We start from the raw sequence: 18,083 nt of genomic DNA, 5'->3' as shown, positions 1-18,083 counted from the left end.
GGTTTATTTTTTGCTTTCTCTGGTCTCTCTGTCTTGTCTCCTTTGTCTCCCTCATCCATACTTTTTCTCTTTTTTTCTTCCCAAGGTCAGCTACAGTCACCAGGGGGAGATAATAAAGTAAGCAGGCTAGGTTCCCAGCTTTCAAAAGTCCCCACTCCAAAATAAGAGTCTTTCCTTCCCACAGTCTTTTAATCTGTACAAGCCTTTTTGTACAAGTCCTCTAACCAAGTCCCCAAAAGCTTATTTCAAATCTTTAACTTAGTAACCAGAGGGTAGAGATACAAGTATTTTTTGAGTTCTGGCAGCTGTGATTACTTTGTATTCCCCAAAGCGGAAAACGAAAGTTGAAAGTATCCGATTCCTTCACAATTTTGTGATTACGTCACAATGGAGTCTAGCCTTCCCTCTCCCAGGAGGTCTGCTTCCACAAAGAAGATATAACAGTTCAAACAGTTCCCGAATTCTTCTGCAGGGAAATTACTTTTTTTCTTTTCCCCCCTTCCCCCTGCTAGAAAAGGGGGTACAGTGGTACCTCGGGTTAAGTACTTAATTCGTTCCGGAGGTCCGTACTTAACCTGAAACTGTTCTTAACCTGAAGCACCACTTTAGTTAATGGGGCCTTCTGCTGCTGCTGCGCCGCCAGAGCACGATTTCTCTTCTCATTCTGAAGCAAAGTTCTTAACCTGAAGCACTATTTCTGGGTTAGTGGAGTCTGTAACCTCAAGTGTACGTAACCTGAAGCGTATGTAACCTGAGGTACCACTGTAATTAGTACACTTGAAAGTTTCTAAAAAAAAAATAAAGTTAAAGTTGCGGCTTTCGGTAACGCTAGCTGCTTTCACTTTTACTTCAGTGGAAGGGATCGACCTCCGTTTTTAAATCCCTTTCCTTCCCAATTTGTAAATCCAATTTGAGTCACTTTACTCACGATTTTCAGAAGAATTAAGTCCAAATTTTCTTTGGAGGAATTGGCCGGACTCAGAGCTTCGCACTTTGAAGGAAGCGAGTTGATTCCCCAGTGCCACCGTCTCCAACCCCGCTCTCACTCGTCACTCTTTTTAGAGCTTACCGGGGAGCGGGGGAGTCGTTCCCGGCACCCGCAGAAACTCCAGGTCCTCAGAACGCTCAATCTGAGGGTTTTTTGGGGTGCCGCTGCACTCTAGCGGCTCTCCCCTGTCTTCAAAGCGCCGGTGCCCTTTCCACGAAAGAACTCCTGTCCGCCATAATCGGGCGAGCCAACCGGAAGTAGATTTCTCAAATTCTTTTGCTTTCTGACTTGATTGCAGGTTACGTGTTGGAATTGGAATTAATGGGGGAGCAGTTGTATGCTGCAAAGTATGACCCTATAGACACGCCCATCTTTCCTTCACAACTCACTCCCAATCAACTAATTAACAGGAGCATGTCCCCACCCAGCAACTTCATGTGGATGTTAAACAACTTGGGGGATAGGATTCAGTCCTGCGGAACCCCACTTTGAAGGTTCAGGGGGGCTGAAAAGCACTCCCCAAGCAACACCCTCTGGGAAAGTCCATCCAAGTAGGACTGGAACCTCTGCAAAGCAGTGCCACCCATCCCTAGTTTGGAGAGTCGCTCCAGAATGATACCGTGGTCGATGGTATCGAAGTCGCTGAGAGGCTGAGGAGAATTAACAGGGACATGTTTCCCTTGTCTCTCTCTCGACAGAGGTCATCAAACAGGGCAACCAAGCTGTTTCTGTGCCAAAACCGGGTCTAAACCCCGACTGAAATGGATCCAGAAAATCAGTTTCTTCCCAAAGCACCTGGATCTGGTCTGGGTGGGGCACAAATAATAATTTTGTTGTTGCTTTAAGAAACTCTGCAGATAGACTCTTGATTCAAATTGTCACCTGCCCCCCAAACATCAATATAATCCCCCCCCACACTTCAGGAACTCTCACATCAAGTTTGGTGATGATATTTGAAGAGGCAGCCAAACCTATGTAAAAAATGGGCTAAGTCACACCAAAGTCATATTTTGGACCACCACCTTGATTCAAATTGGCAGCTGTCAACTTCAGGACTCCTCGTGCCAGGTTTGGCAACAATATTTTGAGAGGTGGCCAGATTTATAGAGAACAAACAGACAGACAATTCTCCAAAAAATATAGTTGATATCTTCATTTGCTAGATAGTGAGGCGTAGAATTTTAGGGGACAAGTAGTCTAGGACCTCCAGGTAGTATTTTCAGAAGTTTGCTTACCTTCGATGGTCAGGCGGTATCGCGACCTGGCGATGGGCCTCATCAGCGTTCCGGCAGCTGGCTGGGGAAGGCTGCAGGCATGCCTGTAGAGTGGTCTGGGTCCAGGGATTCCCCGGGGGCAGGTCCAACCAGCCAATGGGCCTTGCTTGGATCTGCCCCCCACAGAACAAATTGAGGCGATCACAGCACTCCTCCTCAGTTTTCTGTAGTGGTTAGGCATTGGGTAAGCCTTAGTCAGGCATCCCCAAACTTGATCCTCCAGATGTTTTGGGACTACAATTCCCATCGTCTCTGACCACTGGTCCTGTTAGCTAGGGATGATGGGAGTTGTCGTCCCAAAACATCTGGAGGACCGAGTTTGGTGGTGCCTGGTCTTAGTCTTGGCTGGAGGGGAGGTTGTAGCCTCCACTTGTCCCTCCCTTGTTCTCAGTCTGACAGTTTCCTATTGTGACTGTAACCAGACATGTTCCCTCAAATTACTCTTGATATAAAGCAGCATTAAAATAATCTAGACTAGTATCAGCGTATAATATGTAGGGTTTCCTACTATCAGGAAAGTTGCAAGTGTTAGGAATTTGATAGTCTTATCCATTCACACAAATTTTCCAGCAGTTCTGATATTTTATGATATCTCCCATCAGCGGACTGGACACATCCTCTTTCCGCAAGACCAACTCCTTTCATCAGATCTGTCAGAGGACAAACAACAGAGGGCTGTGTTGTTGTTTAGTTGTTTAGTGGTGTCCGCCTCTTTGTGACCCCCTGGACTGGAGCACGCCAGGCACTTCTGTCTTCCACTGCCTCCCACTGTTTGGTCAAACTCATGCTGGTAGCTTCGAGAACACTGTCCAACCATTTCGTCCTCTGTCGTCCCCTTCTCCTTGTGCCCTCCATCTTTGACAGCATCAGGGTCTTTTCCAGGGAGTCTTCTCTTCTCATGAGGTGGCCAAAGTAGTGGAGTCTCAGCTTCAGGATCTGTCCTTCCAGTGAGCACTCAGGGCTGATTTCCTAAAGAGGGCTAGTTTCACACAAATCTCTGGGAGCCAAATCCTTCAAATGGTCTCAAGGATTTCAAGTTAGTTATCTGCAGTTTTAATTTTAGCTGGATACAGTGGTACCTTGGTTCTCAAACTTAATCCATTCCGCAAGTCCGTTCCAAAACCAAAGCATTCTAAAACCAAGGCACGCTTTCCTGTGGAAAGTAATTCAAAATGGATTAATCCGTTCCAGACTTTTAAAAACAACCCCTAAAACAGCAATTTAACATGAATTTTACTATCTAATGAGTCCATTGATCCATAAAATGAAAGCAATAAACAATTTACTACAGTCACACAAACAATCAATCAGTAGCTGAACTCGGTTCCATACAGTCACAAAAACAAACAAAAAAGAACCACAAAAACTTAACGCAAAATAAATAGCAAAAACAGACAGACCTCAGCGTAACACTTAAATCAGAAGCATAACACTCAAAATGGAGCATATTTTGCTTCCAAAAAAAGTTCGCAAACTGGAACACTTACTTCCGGGTTTGCAGTGTTTGGGTTCCAATTTGTTTGAGTACCAAGGTGTTTGAGAACCAAGGCACCACTGCATGTGGAAATCCTTCAAACATTATGCATGGTATTCAAGTAAATATTACTCCGAGTAGACCCATTAAAATTAATGGATCATGGTCATATAATTCAATGTGCCTACTCTGAGTAGAATCAACTTGCATAATACTATGTCATTTAAGACTGATAAGATTGACATTTTATTCAAGAAGAACTTCAAGCTATGACCTTCTAGTTGATCTAGAACTTTCATTAGCCAGGTCTCATTCTCAAATACTGTTAAATCATCAAATATTCCAAGGAAATTAATCTCCCTTATTTCTGCTTGGCAGGGGGTTGGACTCGATGGCCCTTGTGGTCTCTTCCAACTCTATGATTCTATGATTCTATGACTTTCTCCATCAACCATTTAAATGTAGCTGGAGCCTCAGTCACTCCTTGATGCATCCTTCAAATTGATAGAAGCCTAGAGGGCAAATGAAAGCATTTTTCTATCATAGAATCATAGAGTTGGAAGAGACCACAAGGGCCATCGAGTCCAACCCCCTGCCAAGCAGGAAACACCATCAGAGCACTCCTGACATATGGTTGTCAAGCCTCTGCTTAAAGACCTCCAAAGAAGGAGACTCCACCACACTCCTTGGCAGCAAATTCCACTGTCCAACAGCTCTTACTGTCAGGAAGTTCTTCCTAATGTTTAGGTGGAATCTTCTTTCTCGTAGTTTGGATCCATTGCTCCGTGTCCGCTTCTCTGGAGCAGCAGAAAACAACCTTTCTCCCTCCTCTATGTGACATCCTTTTATATATTTGAACATGGCTATCATATCACCCCTTGACTCCTCTTCTCCAGGCTAAACATGCCCAGCTCCCTTAGCCGTTCCTCATAAGGCATCGTTTCCAGGCCTTTGACCATTTTGGTTGCCCTCCTCTGGACACGTTCCAGTTTGTCAGTGTCCTTCTTGAACTGTGGTGCCCAGAACTGGACACAGTACTCCAGGTGAGGTCTGACCAGAGCAGAATACAGTGGCACTATTACTTCCCTTGATCTAGATGCTATACTCCTATTGATGCAGCCCAGAATTGCATTGGCTTTTTTAGCTGCCGCGTCACACTGTTGGCTCATGTCAAGTTTGTGGTCAACCAAGACTCCTAGATCCTTTTCACATGTACTGCTCTCAAGCCAGGTGTCACCCATCTTGTATTTGTGCCTCTCATTTTTTTTGCCCAAGTGCAATACTTTACATTTCTCCCTGTTAAAATTCATCTTGTTTGTTTTGGCCCAGTTCTCTAATCTGTCAAGGTCGTTTTGAAGTGTGATCCTGTCCTCTGGGGTGTTAGCCACCCCTCCCAGTTTGGTGTCATCTGCAGATTTGATCAGGATGCCCTTGAGTCCATCATCCAAGTCGTTGATAAAGATGTTGAATAAGACCGGGCCCAAGACAGAACCCTGTGGCACCCCACTAGTCACTCTTCTCCAGGATGAAGAGGAACCATTGATGAGCACCCTGCCTGTTTGAAGGCGGCAGTGGTAAAACCACTCCTTAAGAAACCTTCCCTGGATTTGGAAAACCAAATGAACTACCAGCCAGTTGCTAATCTCCCTTTTTTGAGCAAGGTTCTGGAGCTAGTAGTCACAGACCAGATCCAGGCACTTTTGGAAGAAACTGATTTTCTGGATCCATTTCAATCAGGGTTATATATATATATATATATATATATATATATATATATATATATAAATTTTATTAGGGTTTTTACATTACAAAATAGAAAAAGAAAAAAGAAAAAATACAAAATAAAAATAATTAAAAACAATCAATATTTTCATCACATTATTTTTCATTAACTTATTTCCCGGACCTCCTCTTACCTCCCTTTTTTGTATTCCAGTTCAATTTATTAACTTAGCAGTTTCTTTCCCTCTTTATTCTACCCAGATCTTTAATCTTAAGTTATTATAACATTAGATTTTTACTTATAAAAAACCGTTTTTTTTCATGTTCTTTTATACCATTACAGCTAGAAACTACTTAATTTCAATCCAACATCATTCTAACATTCATTAATTTTACAGTATTTCTGTAAATAGTCTTTAAATTTCTTCCAGTCTTCTTCCACCAACTCTTCTCCCTGATCTCGAATTCTGCCAGTCATTTCCGCCAATTCCATATAGTCCATCACCTTCATCTGCCACTCTTCCAGGGTGGGTAAATCTTGTGTCTTCCAATACTTTGCAATAAGTATTCTTGCTGCTGTTGTAGCGTACATAAAGAAAGTTCTATCCTTCTTTAACACCGATTGGCCGACTATGCCCAGGAGAAAGGCCTCTGGTTTCTTCAAGAAGGTATATTTAAATACCTTTTTCAATTCATTATATATTGTCTCCCAGAAAGCCTTAATCCTTGGGCACGTCCACCAAAGGTGAAAGAATGTACCTTCAGTTTCTTTACATTTCCAACATTTATTATCGGGCAAGTGATAGATTTTTGCTAGCTTGACTGGGGTCATGTACCACCTGTATATCATTTTCATAATATTCTCTCTTAGGGCATTACATGCCGTAAACTTCATACCTGTGGTCCATAACTGTTCCCAGTCAGCAAACATAATATTGTGTCCAACATCTTGTGCCCATTTAATCATAACAGATTTCATCGTTTCATCCTGAATGTTCCATTTCAACAGCAAGTTATACATCCTTGACAAAGTCTTAGTTTTGGGTTCTAACAGTTCTGTTTCTAATTTTGATTTTTCCACCTGGAAGCCAATTTTCTTGTCCAAATTATATGCCTCCATTATCTGATAATAATGAAGCCAGTCTCGCACTTTGTTCTTTAGTTTCTCAAAACTCTGCAGTTTTAGTCTATCTCCATCTTGTTCCAAAATTTCCCAATATTTCGGCCATTTAGCCTCCATATTGAGCTTTTTCTGAGCTTTCGCTTCCATCGGTGACAGCCACCCATTTCAATCAGGGTTTAGGCCCAGTTTTGGCACAGAAACTGCTTTGGTCGCCCTGTATGTTGACTTCCGTCGAGAGAGTAACAAGGGAAATGTGTCCCTGTTAATTCTCCTCGATCTCTCAGTGGCTTTCAGTACCATTGACCATGGTATACTTCTGGAGCGGCTGTCCGAATTAGGGGTGGTTGGCACCGCTTTGCGGTGGTTAGTCCGACTTGGATGGTTGTTCCCAGAGGGTTCTGCACGGCTCAATCCTATCCCCTATGTTGTTTAACATCTACATGAAACTGCTGGGTGGAGTTATCTGGAGATTTGGAGTACGTTGTCAGCAGCATGCTGATGACACTCAGCTCTATTTATTTATACCCCACCCATATTCTCAGTTACAAAACATTCTCAATTACTTCATCCAAGTCATTTATAAAGACGCTGAACAACAATGGGCCTTGGACAGAACCCTGCGACACCTCACTTGTAACTTTTTTTCCAGGATGACCAGGAACCATTAATGAGTACTCTTTGGGTTTGGTCAGTCAACCAGCTAATCAACAAATCTTTTTTTTTTTTAATAAAGATATTTATTAAGTTTCCAATTTTATACAAACAAAAAGAAAAAAGAAAAAAGAAAAAAACACATACAGTTCTCAATACTTAATTTTCAATGACATATTTCCCTGACCTCCTCATACCTCCCCTTCTTGTATTCCAATTCAAATTATTTACTCAGCAAATCCTTATCTCAAATCATTACAGCTGGAAACCCCTTAATTTCAATCCAACATCATTCAACATTCTTTAATTTTACAATATTTCTGTAAATAGTCCTTAAATTTCTTCCAATCTTCTTCCGCCGGTTCTTCTCCCTGGTCACGGATTCTGCCAGTCATTTCTGCCAATCCCATGCAGTCAATCATCTTCATCTGCCATTCTTCCAGAGTGGGTAAATCTTGCATCTTCCAGTACTTTGCAATAAGTATTCTTGCTGCTGTTGTAGCATACATAAAGAAAGTTCTATCCTTTTTTGACACCAACTGGCCGACCATGCCCAGGAGAAAGGCCTCTGGTTTCTTCAAGAAGGTATATTTAAATACCTTTTTCAATTCATTATATATCATTTCCCAGAATGCCTTAATCTTAGGGCACGTCCACCAAAGGTGAAAGAATGTACCTTCTGTTTCCTTACATTTCCAACATTTATTATCAGCCAAATGATAGATTTTTGCAAGCTTGACTGGGGTCATGTACCACCTGTATATCATTTTCATAATATTCTCTCTTAAGGGCTAATCAACAAATCCACCTAACAGTTACTTCGTTCAATCCACATTTTATCAGCTTATCATAGCAAAAAGTCATTGATACTACCACTGATATTAATATTGCAGCCTGAGGATGTGGGCTAGCTAATTAAAGAAGTGTGAGCCGCCCCCTGCGCATCTTGGGTTCTTAGAACTAGCCATAGGGGGCTGACTAGTTCTAAGTATAATAACACTTCACTGGAGGAAGGAAACATTTGCCTGGGCAGCAATAGAATACTGGTGATGGCGGTGGGATTCTGCTCTGTCACAGGGAGGGCGACATATGTCATGTGAGATAGGCCAGGAGAAAGTGTGACTGATATTTGCAAGCTGTTATCTGTTATCTCAACTAGCAGGTGTTGGGTGGCTGTGCCAGCTTGTCCTCGTTATCTTACGGTGCTATTGGTAATTGCCAGGTTGAAGCACAATAAAATATCTCCCATCCATGATGTGAATGTGAAATTATTATTATTATTATTATTATTATTATTATTATTATTATTATTATATTTATTTGTACCCCTCCCATCTGGCTGGGCTTCCCCAGCCACTCAGGGCGGCTTCCAACAAAGACGAAAAATACACTAAAATGTCACATATTAAAAACTTCCCTGAACAGGGCTGTCTTCAGATGTCTTCTGAATGTCAGGTAGTTGTTTATCTCTTTGACATCTGATGGGAAGGCGTTCCACAGGGCGGGCGCCACTACCAAAAAGGCCCTCTGCCTGGTTCCCTGTAGCTTTGCTTCTTGCAGTGAGGGAACCGCCAGAAGTATTCAGAGGTCAACTTGGCGTTTATTACTGAGAACAGATGAGTGAGCTGGGAAGGCCAGATAATAATAATAATAATAATTTTATTATTTATACCCCGCCCATCTGGCTGGGCTTCCCCAGCCACTCTGAGCGGCTTCCAAGAAAATATTAAAATACTGTAATACATCAAACATTAAAAGCTTCCCTAAACAGGGCTGCCTTCAGATGTCTTCTAAAAGTCTGGTAGTTGTTCTCTTTGACATCTGGTGGGAGGGCGTTCCACAGGGTGGGCGCTGCCACCAAGAAGGCCCTCTGCCTGGTTCCCTGTAACTTGGCTTCTTGCAGCGAGGGAACCACCAGAAGGCCCTCAGCACTGGACCTCAGTGTCTGGGCAGAACGATGGGGGTGGAGACGCTCCTTCAGATATACTGGACCAAGGTCGTTTAGGGCTTTAAAGGTCAGCACTAACACTTTGAATTGTGCTCGGAAATGTACTGGGAGCCAATGTAGGTCTTTCAAGACCAGTGTTATATGGTCTCAGCGGCCGCTCCCAGTCACCAGTCTGGCTGCCACGTTCTGGATTAGCTGTAGTTTCCGGGTCATCTTCAAAGGTAGCCCCACGTAGAGTGCATGGCAGTAGTCCAAGCGGGAGATAACCACAGCATGCACCACTCTGGCAAGACAGTCCGCGGGCAGGTAGGGCCTCAGCCTGCGTTCCAATTGGAGCTGGTAAACAGCTGCCCTGGACACGGATTTGACCTGTGCCTCCATGGACAGCTATGAGTCCAAAATGACTCCCAGGCTGCGCACCTGGTCCTTCAGGGGCACAGTTACCCCATTCAGGACAGGGAGTCCCCCACACCTGCCCACCTCCTGTCCCCCAAAAACAGTACTTGTCAGGATTCAATCTCAATCTGTTAGCCGCCATCCATCCTCCAACCGCCTCCAGACACTCACATAGGACCTTCACTGCCTTCACTGGTTCTGATTTGAAAAAGAGGTAGAGTTGGGTATCATCCGCATACAGATGAACACCCAGGCCAAATCCCCTGATGATCTCTCCCAGCGGCTGCATGTAGATGTTGAAAAGCTTGGGGGAGAGGACGGAGCACTGAGGCACCCCACAAGTGAGAGCCCAGGGGTCTGAACACTCATCCCCCCCCCACTTTCTGAACACGGTCCAGGAGGAAGGAGCAGAACCACTGTATGACAGTGCCCCCAGCCCCTCAAGACGGTCCAGAAGGATGTTATGGTCGATGGTATCAAACGCCGCTGAGAGATCCAGCAGAACTAGGAAACATCTCTCACCTTTGTCCCTAGCCCGCCAGAGATCATCAACCAGTGCGACCAAGGCAGTTTCAGTTCAAGCCTGTTCACATCCTCAGAGGTAACAGATTGGAAGTGATCCCACGCAATTTGACTAGACAGGACTCTAGCACTCTCCCGCCCTGGCCCTGCTCCCACGGTGGTGTCTACCTCTTCCCGAATCTGAGCACCTTTATCTGCAAAAAACTTTGCAAAATCATTGCAGGAGATCATGTGGCCCGTACTGGGCCCTGATGTAGCAGGTGGTTCCGTTAAATTGCGGACCACCTGAAAAAGTCTCCTGCTGCTGTTTTCTGCAGATGCAATAGAGGCGGTGAAGAAAGTCTTCTTCACCGTCGCTATCGCCACTTGGTAGGCTCGACGTTGAGCTCTAACCTGTGTCCGGTCAGATTCGGAATGAGTTATCCGCCACTGGCGCTCTAGCCGTCTCAACGATTGTTTCATTGCCCTCAGATCCGTGGAAAACCACGGGGCTCTCCGGGCTCCATGCAATCGGAGAGGGCGCTTCGGAGCCAAACAGTCAATAGCTCTGGTTAACTCCACATTCCAGCGGGCCACCAGGGAATCAGCTGAAAGGCCATCAACATGGGATAAAGCATCCCCTACCACTCTCTGGAAACCATTTGGATCCATTAAGTGGCGGGGGCGGACCATCCGAATCGGTCCCACCTCCCTGCAGAGGGGATGGGTCGCAGAGAAGTCCAGTTGCACCAGGAAGTGATCTGACCATGTCTTACCCAGCTTTGCCCACCTGGTTACTCAGTTCAACACTGGTCAGGGGGCCATGTTTATGTGTCTCACAATAGCCAATCTCTCTCACCAGGAAACCAATCTTACTAGAAGCCGGGTGTGAAAGGTTGTACCTGGTGCTGAATCAGAGAGAGAGAATTGGTATTTTGTTGGTGTACCACCCACCCTACTGGATAAAGTATCTTGTGCTGGAGAACTTCAATAAGAGCTGTTGAACTATCTCCCTCGGGAGATGGTGGCCATCTGTCAGGGTTGCTTTATCTGAGATTCCTGCATGACAGGGGGTTGGACTAGATGACCCTCAGAGTAAATTTCCAACACTACAGTTCTATGATTCTCCATCCTAAGCCTGCCTTGTCTGGCCAGGCTTGGGACTGGGTTGCTACCATGACAACCATAGGCTGTCTCAGTACATCACTGATTCAGTGCATTGTTCAGGTCATACTCTTGATGTCACCTTTGTAGTAAATCAGGGTGGGAGTAAACCAATAGTTGGGGAAGTGTTTGTTTCCCCATTATCATGGATGAATAATTCCTTTGTGAGATTTGGATTGGCTGTGATGGATCCGCCCAACAGCAGTGGGAACCTATTACGATGGTCTGCTGTTGCAGTCCTGTTTCTGAAACTCACAAATCCATGTTTCTATCTTGGAATAGGAAATGTATGTGGTATTCCCTCACCTTCCTTCCCAGTAGAAATGATCCATGAGTCCTCAGATACTTCCTATATCCTTTCCTCCACAGTGCTTCCTTCCTAAATCCATGTGGATTCAAATGCAGAATGTTCTATGTGTATTCCTCCCATTCTTCTTTTATTTATATATATATATATATATATATATATATATATATATATATATATACACACACACACACACACACACACACACACACACACATTTTTATTAATTTTTTAACACATCATTTCCAACAGTCATTTAACATATATTTTTATCTTATACAGCTTTTTAGACTTCCGTCAACTATCTCTGAAGATTTTCCATTCTTTATTACTTAATCTGCATTTCTTAATTTCTCTATTACTTTTAATTATCCTTAACTGATATTCTCTTCATAATCTTCCTTGCAATAGTTCGCATAATCCACCTTACAAAACTTCTTGCAGTCCTACTAGCGTAATCTATTTATTACAATTGCTTTTCAGATAGTTCAGATATTTACTCCAGTCCTCTAAGAATCTCTGGTCCCGCAGGTTTTGAATAACTTCCTGTCAATTTGTCTAATTCTGCATAGTCCATTAATTTCATTTGCCACTCTTCTTTCGTCGGTAATTCTTCTTGTTTCCACCTCCCATTCTTCTTAAATCAGTTGTGCCTTTGCAGTAATGTGACCCATCTGGCAGTAATAGCATTTTCGAGTCAGCTGTTTCATAAACAAGCTCTGAAGAGATTTCTCTACAAGCGGAGCAGATGTGGCTGATCATGTTGAGAAAAGGTGTCTTAATTGCTACTAATCATGATAGCTCAATGAAGCACCCATGCCCAGAGGCAGCTTATGTCTAAGCGCCAGATACTGAGGACAAGGATGTGCTATATTTGGGAGTTTCCTGGAGATATCTGCCTGGTCACTTCTGGAAACAGAAGGATGGGCTAGAATATGAACGTATCTTGATATGATCCTGCAAGACAGTTCTTAATTCCTTACTTTCCTGATGGAGGAGAGCGTGACCAAAGCCCCCTTTAGCTTATGGAATGAGCTGCGCAGCTCTTTGCATTTTGTCCAGCTTCTGCTCTGGCGTTATTACTCGATTTAGCCCTGGAAATGTTACCAGCTCAGGAAAGTACCGTATTTTTCGCTCCATAAGACGCACTTTTTTCCTCTTAAAGTCTAAGGGGAAATGTCTGTGCGTCTTATGGAGCGAATGCGTGGTCCCTGGGGCTGGGGGGGGGGACCTGGTCTTCCCCCGCCAGCCCTGACAAGCTCTGGGAGCAGCGGGAAGGCTGCGCACAGCTTTTCCGCTGTTCCTTTACCTGCTCTTTGGGGCTAACGGTGGGGGGAAGCCGGGCTTCCACCACCACCAGCTCCGGAGAGCAGCGGGAAGGCTGTGCACAATCTTTCCGCTGCTCCCCGACCTGCGGAGGCTTCGCGGGCTGCCCCAGAAGCCAGAACAGCTAGAGAGAGCACTGTGCAGCACTCACTCTAGCTGTTTTAGCTTCTGCCTTGGCAGCGCAAAGCCTCCGCAGGGCAGCAGGGAGCCTTCATCCCGCTGCCCTGAGGAGGCTTCACGCGGCTCTTGGGGGCTTTTGCAGGAGGTGGGGAAAGGGACAGAGTGAGGCTCTCTCACTCCCCCCACCTCCCGCAAAAGCCCCCAAGAGCCGCATATTTTTTTTCTTGAATTCCCCCCCCCCCAAAGTGGAGCGAAAAATACGGTAATTTGTGTTGAATTCCAATTTTATTTTGTGGTATGTATTGTGAAACATATTTAGGGGAATTATTTTTGCAGAGAGGCTAAACTGGTCCTTGCTGTTACATTCTAAAATGTGAGTGTGAAGCTGACATCATCTAGAACTGACAATCGCATTATCTTCAGCTTTCTCTCCCCCATTAACAGAAGTCACCAGAGGCCCAAAAGTGACAAGAAGCTCAGGTGTTCTTTTAAGTGTCTCATGTGTCAATTGCATATTATCTTATTACTAGCAAGGTAACAAAACATTAAATATTAGCAGCAGAGCAGAAGGCTTTCTAGGGCAGTACAAGATGGTTTGGCAACCGTCGCATGATCTAACACAGGAGTGGGAGACCTTTGGGCTTCCAGATGTTTCTGAATTGCAACTCCCATCATCACTGGCCATGTTTGCTGGGGCTGTTGAAAGTTGTAGTTCAGTAACCTTTTAGCTGTTGCTATTATCTCCCTTTCCATTTCTCAAAACTCTACAGGAGTAGTCAAATATCAGGATGATAAATTGGGTGTTTAAATATATTAAAAATTGAATTTTAAAGAAAAGTTTGGGGTTTCGGCTGCCATTTTCTCTTTAAAAAGAACCTGGTTTGAAACGAAATCTGAATTTAATGCAGACATCTATCAACTGAATTTATGACGCTCTAAGTAACTTATAAAAGTCTATATAATTGGGCAGCTTTTTCTCATAAGGAAAGAACTGTAAAGAAAAACCACACATTTTAGTCTTGTCATTTTATACAAACCTGTAGTTTATATAACTGCTTGATACTGAAGGCCAGAGTGGCAAATTACCACAGCCATCATCCAGTATTCCATCTATGCGACCTTATTTATGCTTAGGGACGGCATGTTCTCTGCAATTAGAGTCGGTAGTATAATTATGAATGAATATGGTTATATAGTTATAGCTACTAATTATAATACACTTTGGTAACTCAAATAATAGATGAAAAAATTAAAAGTGAGGCCAATAATTCAAAATAGTTTTTCCCCTTGGTAATTTAAATCAGCCAAATTTGCCAGATATTGTATTCTCAGTGGCTGCTCTGTTCCCCATCATGTATTTGATGGTAGAAATTATGGGTTGTCTCCAATTAAGTTCTCTGAGTATACCCACTGAAATTAACAGATCTTCAAATATCTTAAGGGTTGTCACATGGAGGAGGATGGGGTTTTCTTTGTTTCTGGAGCCAGTGTATAGAATGCCATTCTCAGTGCTGTTGTTGTTTAGTCGTTTAGTCGTGTCCGCCTCTCCGTGACCCCTTGGACGCCAGGCACTCCTATCTTCCACTGCCTCCCGCAGTTTGGTCAAACTCATGCTGGTAGCTTCGAGAACACTGTCCCACCATCTCGTCCTCTGTCGTCCCCTTCTCCTTGTGCCCTCCATCTTTCCCAACATCAGGGTCTTTTCCAGGGACTCTTCTCTTCTCAAAGTACTGGAGCCTCATCTTCAGGATCTGTCCTTCCAGTGAGCACTCAGGGCTGATTTCCTTCAGAATGGAGAGGTTGGATCTTCTTGCAGTCCATGGGACTCTCAAGAGTCTCCTCCAGCACCAGAATTCAAAAGCATCTATTCTTCGGCGATCAGCCTTCTTTATGGTCCAGCTCTCACTTCCATATATCACTACTGGGAAAACCATGGCTTTAACTATGCGGACCTTTGTTGGCAAGGTGATGTCTCTACTTCTCAAGATGCTGTCTAGGTTTGCCATCGCCTTTCTCCCAAGAAGCAGGCGTCTTTTAATTTTGTGACTGCTGTCACCGTCTGCAGTGACCATGGAGCCCAAGAAAGTAAAATCTCTCACTGCCTCCATTTCTTCCCCTTCTATTTGCCAGGAGGTGATGGGACCAGTGGCCATGATCTTCATTTTTTTGATATTGAGCTTCAGACCATATTTTGCGCTCTCCTCTTTCACCCTCATTAAAAGGTTCTTTAATTCCTCCTCACTTTCTGCCATCAAGGTTGTGTCATCTGCATATCTGAGGTTGTTGAGGTTCTCAGTGTTACAAAGCTATTATTGTCACTCAAAAGAAACAGGACCATTTCTGCTGGGGTGTACCTGTTTGGTTTTGTGAACAAAGGTTTCAGAAAGCAATCTCTTGAGCCTCTATATAATGGGCAGGCTGACAGATAATCAGTGATGTATTCCACCTGAGGTTGACCACAAACACAAAGTGTGTCTGTGTTCAGGACCTTCTTGTGGAGGCCATCTGAGACCACAATGGACATCACATGTAAATTCAACACAATAAAGGCATTTATTAAGGAAGCTGGGGAGCGTTTGGTCAGATAACTAGCTCTAAAATGCTCTGTTCTCAAGAGTGGATATCAAGGGGTAAATTTTGTGTTTCCAATTAGTCGTGGCAATGCTATTTTTCTAGAAAAAATAGACCGCCTCTCCTGGTATGCACCGCGGAGGACCTTAAGGTCCACAAATGACAACATTTTGGAGGTCCCAGGTCACAAGGTGGTTAGATCGGTCTCAACTAGGGCCAGTGCCTTTTCAGTACTGGCCCCAACTTGGTGGAACGCTCTGTAACAAGAGACCAGGGCCCTGTGGGACTTGACATCTTTCCGCAGGGCCTGCAAGATGGAGCTGTTCTGCCTGGCCTTTGGTTTGGACTTGGTCTGACCATTATATTTCCCTCCCCTTATGGTCTTGATCTATGGGCTACTTTTAAAATGAGGCTGCATTTTAAATTGCATTTTAACCTGTATTTTAAATTGGAGGGTTTTTTCCCTTTTCCTCCCACCCCCTTTTCCCCTATTACGTTTTTACTGTGATTTTATTGGTGGTAGCTGCCCTGAGCCCGGCTCTGGCTGGAGAGGGTGGGGTATAAATAAAATTTATTCTTATTCTTGTTATTAAAAAGAGGTGCTGGAACTCACCATGAATGCCTCCCTTGTTCTCTTGTAACGGCACCATCCCTGAGAGGTGCAGGAATTGAGTTCTGGCTGGAAAAAGCCCTGGTTACAGGAGCCCCATGAATGCAAAGTCCATGGTGTTTGTTTTTTGAAGTGTAGGGGTTATTCTACACCGTATTGGAGGTTTCACCCCAAACATGCCACAAAGAGGAACAATTTGTGTTCACTGTGTATGTAAAATGAGGTCATCCCATGGATAATCTCTTCAGTCATGGAGTGGAAGATAGAATGGGACATTTGAAAAAAGTAGAACTATTAGAAGGAATGTTTGGAGGTCTACTAAAAAGTAACAGAACTTCTGGCAACAGAACAACCTCCCCTGCTCTCAGCACACAATCTCAGCACACAAATCATGCCAGCAGGTGATTCCAGTCACACGACATCAGGCTTTGGACAGGTGGTTGTGGTTTAGGGAAAAACCACAGGCCACATGCAAGCCGAATTGGGCCTGGAGGCCAGAGGAGCTTCACTGCTGCCATAAGAATGTTGTGTGTTGCTGCTGGCACTGTTGAACCAAGCTATGGAATGGAGATGGTGGAGCCATATGGTCCTTAACCTCAGGCAGCAAGATGCCTTGAGCTACCTCTACCCAAAGCCGCACAGGGCTCCAGGAGGAGGAGAAATAAAGCGGTATGTCATCTGCATATTGACACACTCCAAATACCACACTTCAAGGGGCACTGTCCCCTAGTGGTTTCACAAAGAGGATGAGAGTGGATATGGAACCTTGCAGAATCCTGAAGGGAAGATGCAATGGGGTTGAACAGAAATTCCCCAGCACCTCCATCTGGAAACAGCTGTCTAGGTAAGAGAAGAACCACTGCAATACAACCCGTCCACACCCAACTCAGGCAGCCTCTTCAGAAGGATGCCCTGGTTGATAGCGTTGAAAGCTTCGCAGCTTGTTTTGATGCACACTGGACCACTCTCAGCTTTTGAGCTGCAAATTTAAGCAATTGGGAGATCTGATTTGGTAAAATATATGCTTTTTATTTATTTATGATTTTATCATATTGAAGAGTTTAGAATGTTCATAAATATTAATAAATCTGTCTGATGGCACAAGACTAGACCATGATGAATGTGCCCTCTCAAACCAGCTGAGTATGTAAACACTCCCCTTTTTTGTATTATTTTCTATTCCTGCATCGCCGTTGCTCATTCTCTCCTCACCCTTGCTTTCCAGAGTAGCAACAAGAGAACACTTCCCTTGCCATGAGCTGATAACAGACTTTAAACATGAGGAGCAAAGATAAAGCCAAGGCCTGTATGCTTGTTCAGTGGGTAAAGAGAGTCTGCTAGGTGTGTTATGAAGGTGGTTAAGCAGGCAAGAGTGATCAAAGGTGCCATAAGGTCTTGATGAGAACTGAGTTTTTAATTTCTGGATTGAAAATTGCCACCATAATCAAGGCTTGCTAGGAGGCAGAGTCCACTGCCACTTCGCACTGTGACTTGTATACATTGCCAGTTGAGTATGCTGTACAGAATGTCTTCTTTTTCACTTGCTGATGAATGGCCCTAACCATCCCGCTCCCACATATTTTGGGAGGGAACAAAGCTTCCCCCTCCAGTTTTTAACACACCCCTTGCTTCTTTTTCCCTTTACCGCAGTAAAAAAACTGAGCCCACCCGGTCCATTGCTCCTGCTGGATACCCCAAAGAAGGCACCTACCACCCCATCTATATCATCCCAGACCAGATGGAGCAGTGCATTTATGCAACCGAGGTAATGAATATATGCTCACTCCTCCAACCTGCCCACTCTGTTACCCTGGAACTAGCTCGGGGTCAGAGATGACAGTCACTGCCATACAGATCAAATGGTCCTGTGAGGTTCACAGCTGATGGTATAACTATTCACAATCCAAT

The 18,083-nt window shown here is 44.2% G+C and overlaps 1 protein-coding gene across 1 annotated transcript in view; it reads left to right on the top strand.

The window, feature by feature from the left end:
• The window catches only part of DLL3 (delta like canonical Notch ligand 3), a 174,563-nt gene that overhangs the window by 136,227 nt on the left and 20,253 nt on the right, over window positions 1–18,083 (top strand). Inside the window, exon 8 of the mRNA XM_053401690.1 lies at window positions 17,826–17,940. Within this exon, the coding sequence (XP_053257665.1) occupies window positions 17,826–17,940 (115 nt within the window). The remainder of the gene's footprint in view (window positions 1–17,825; window positions 17,941–18,083) is intronic.

Source organism: Podarcis raffonei, chromosome 8 (genome assembly GCF_027172205.1).
Source record: "Podarcis raffonei isolate rPodRaf1 chromosome 8, rPodRaf1.pri, whole genome shotgun sequence".
NCBI classification, from domain to species: Eukaryota; Metazoa; Chordata; class Lepidosauria; order Squamata; family Lacertidae; genus Podarcis; species Podarcis raffonei.
Note: the sequence above shows the minus strand (reverse complement) of the source record. Positions and strands in the feature narration are given on the sequence as shown.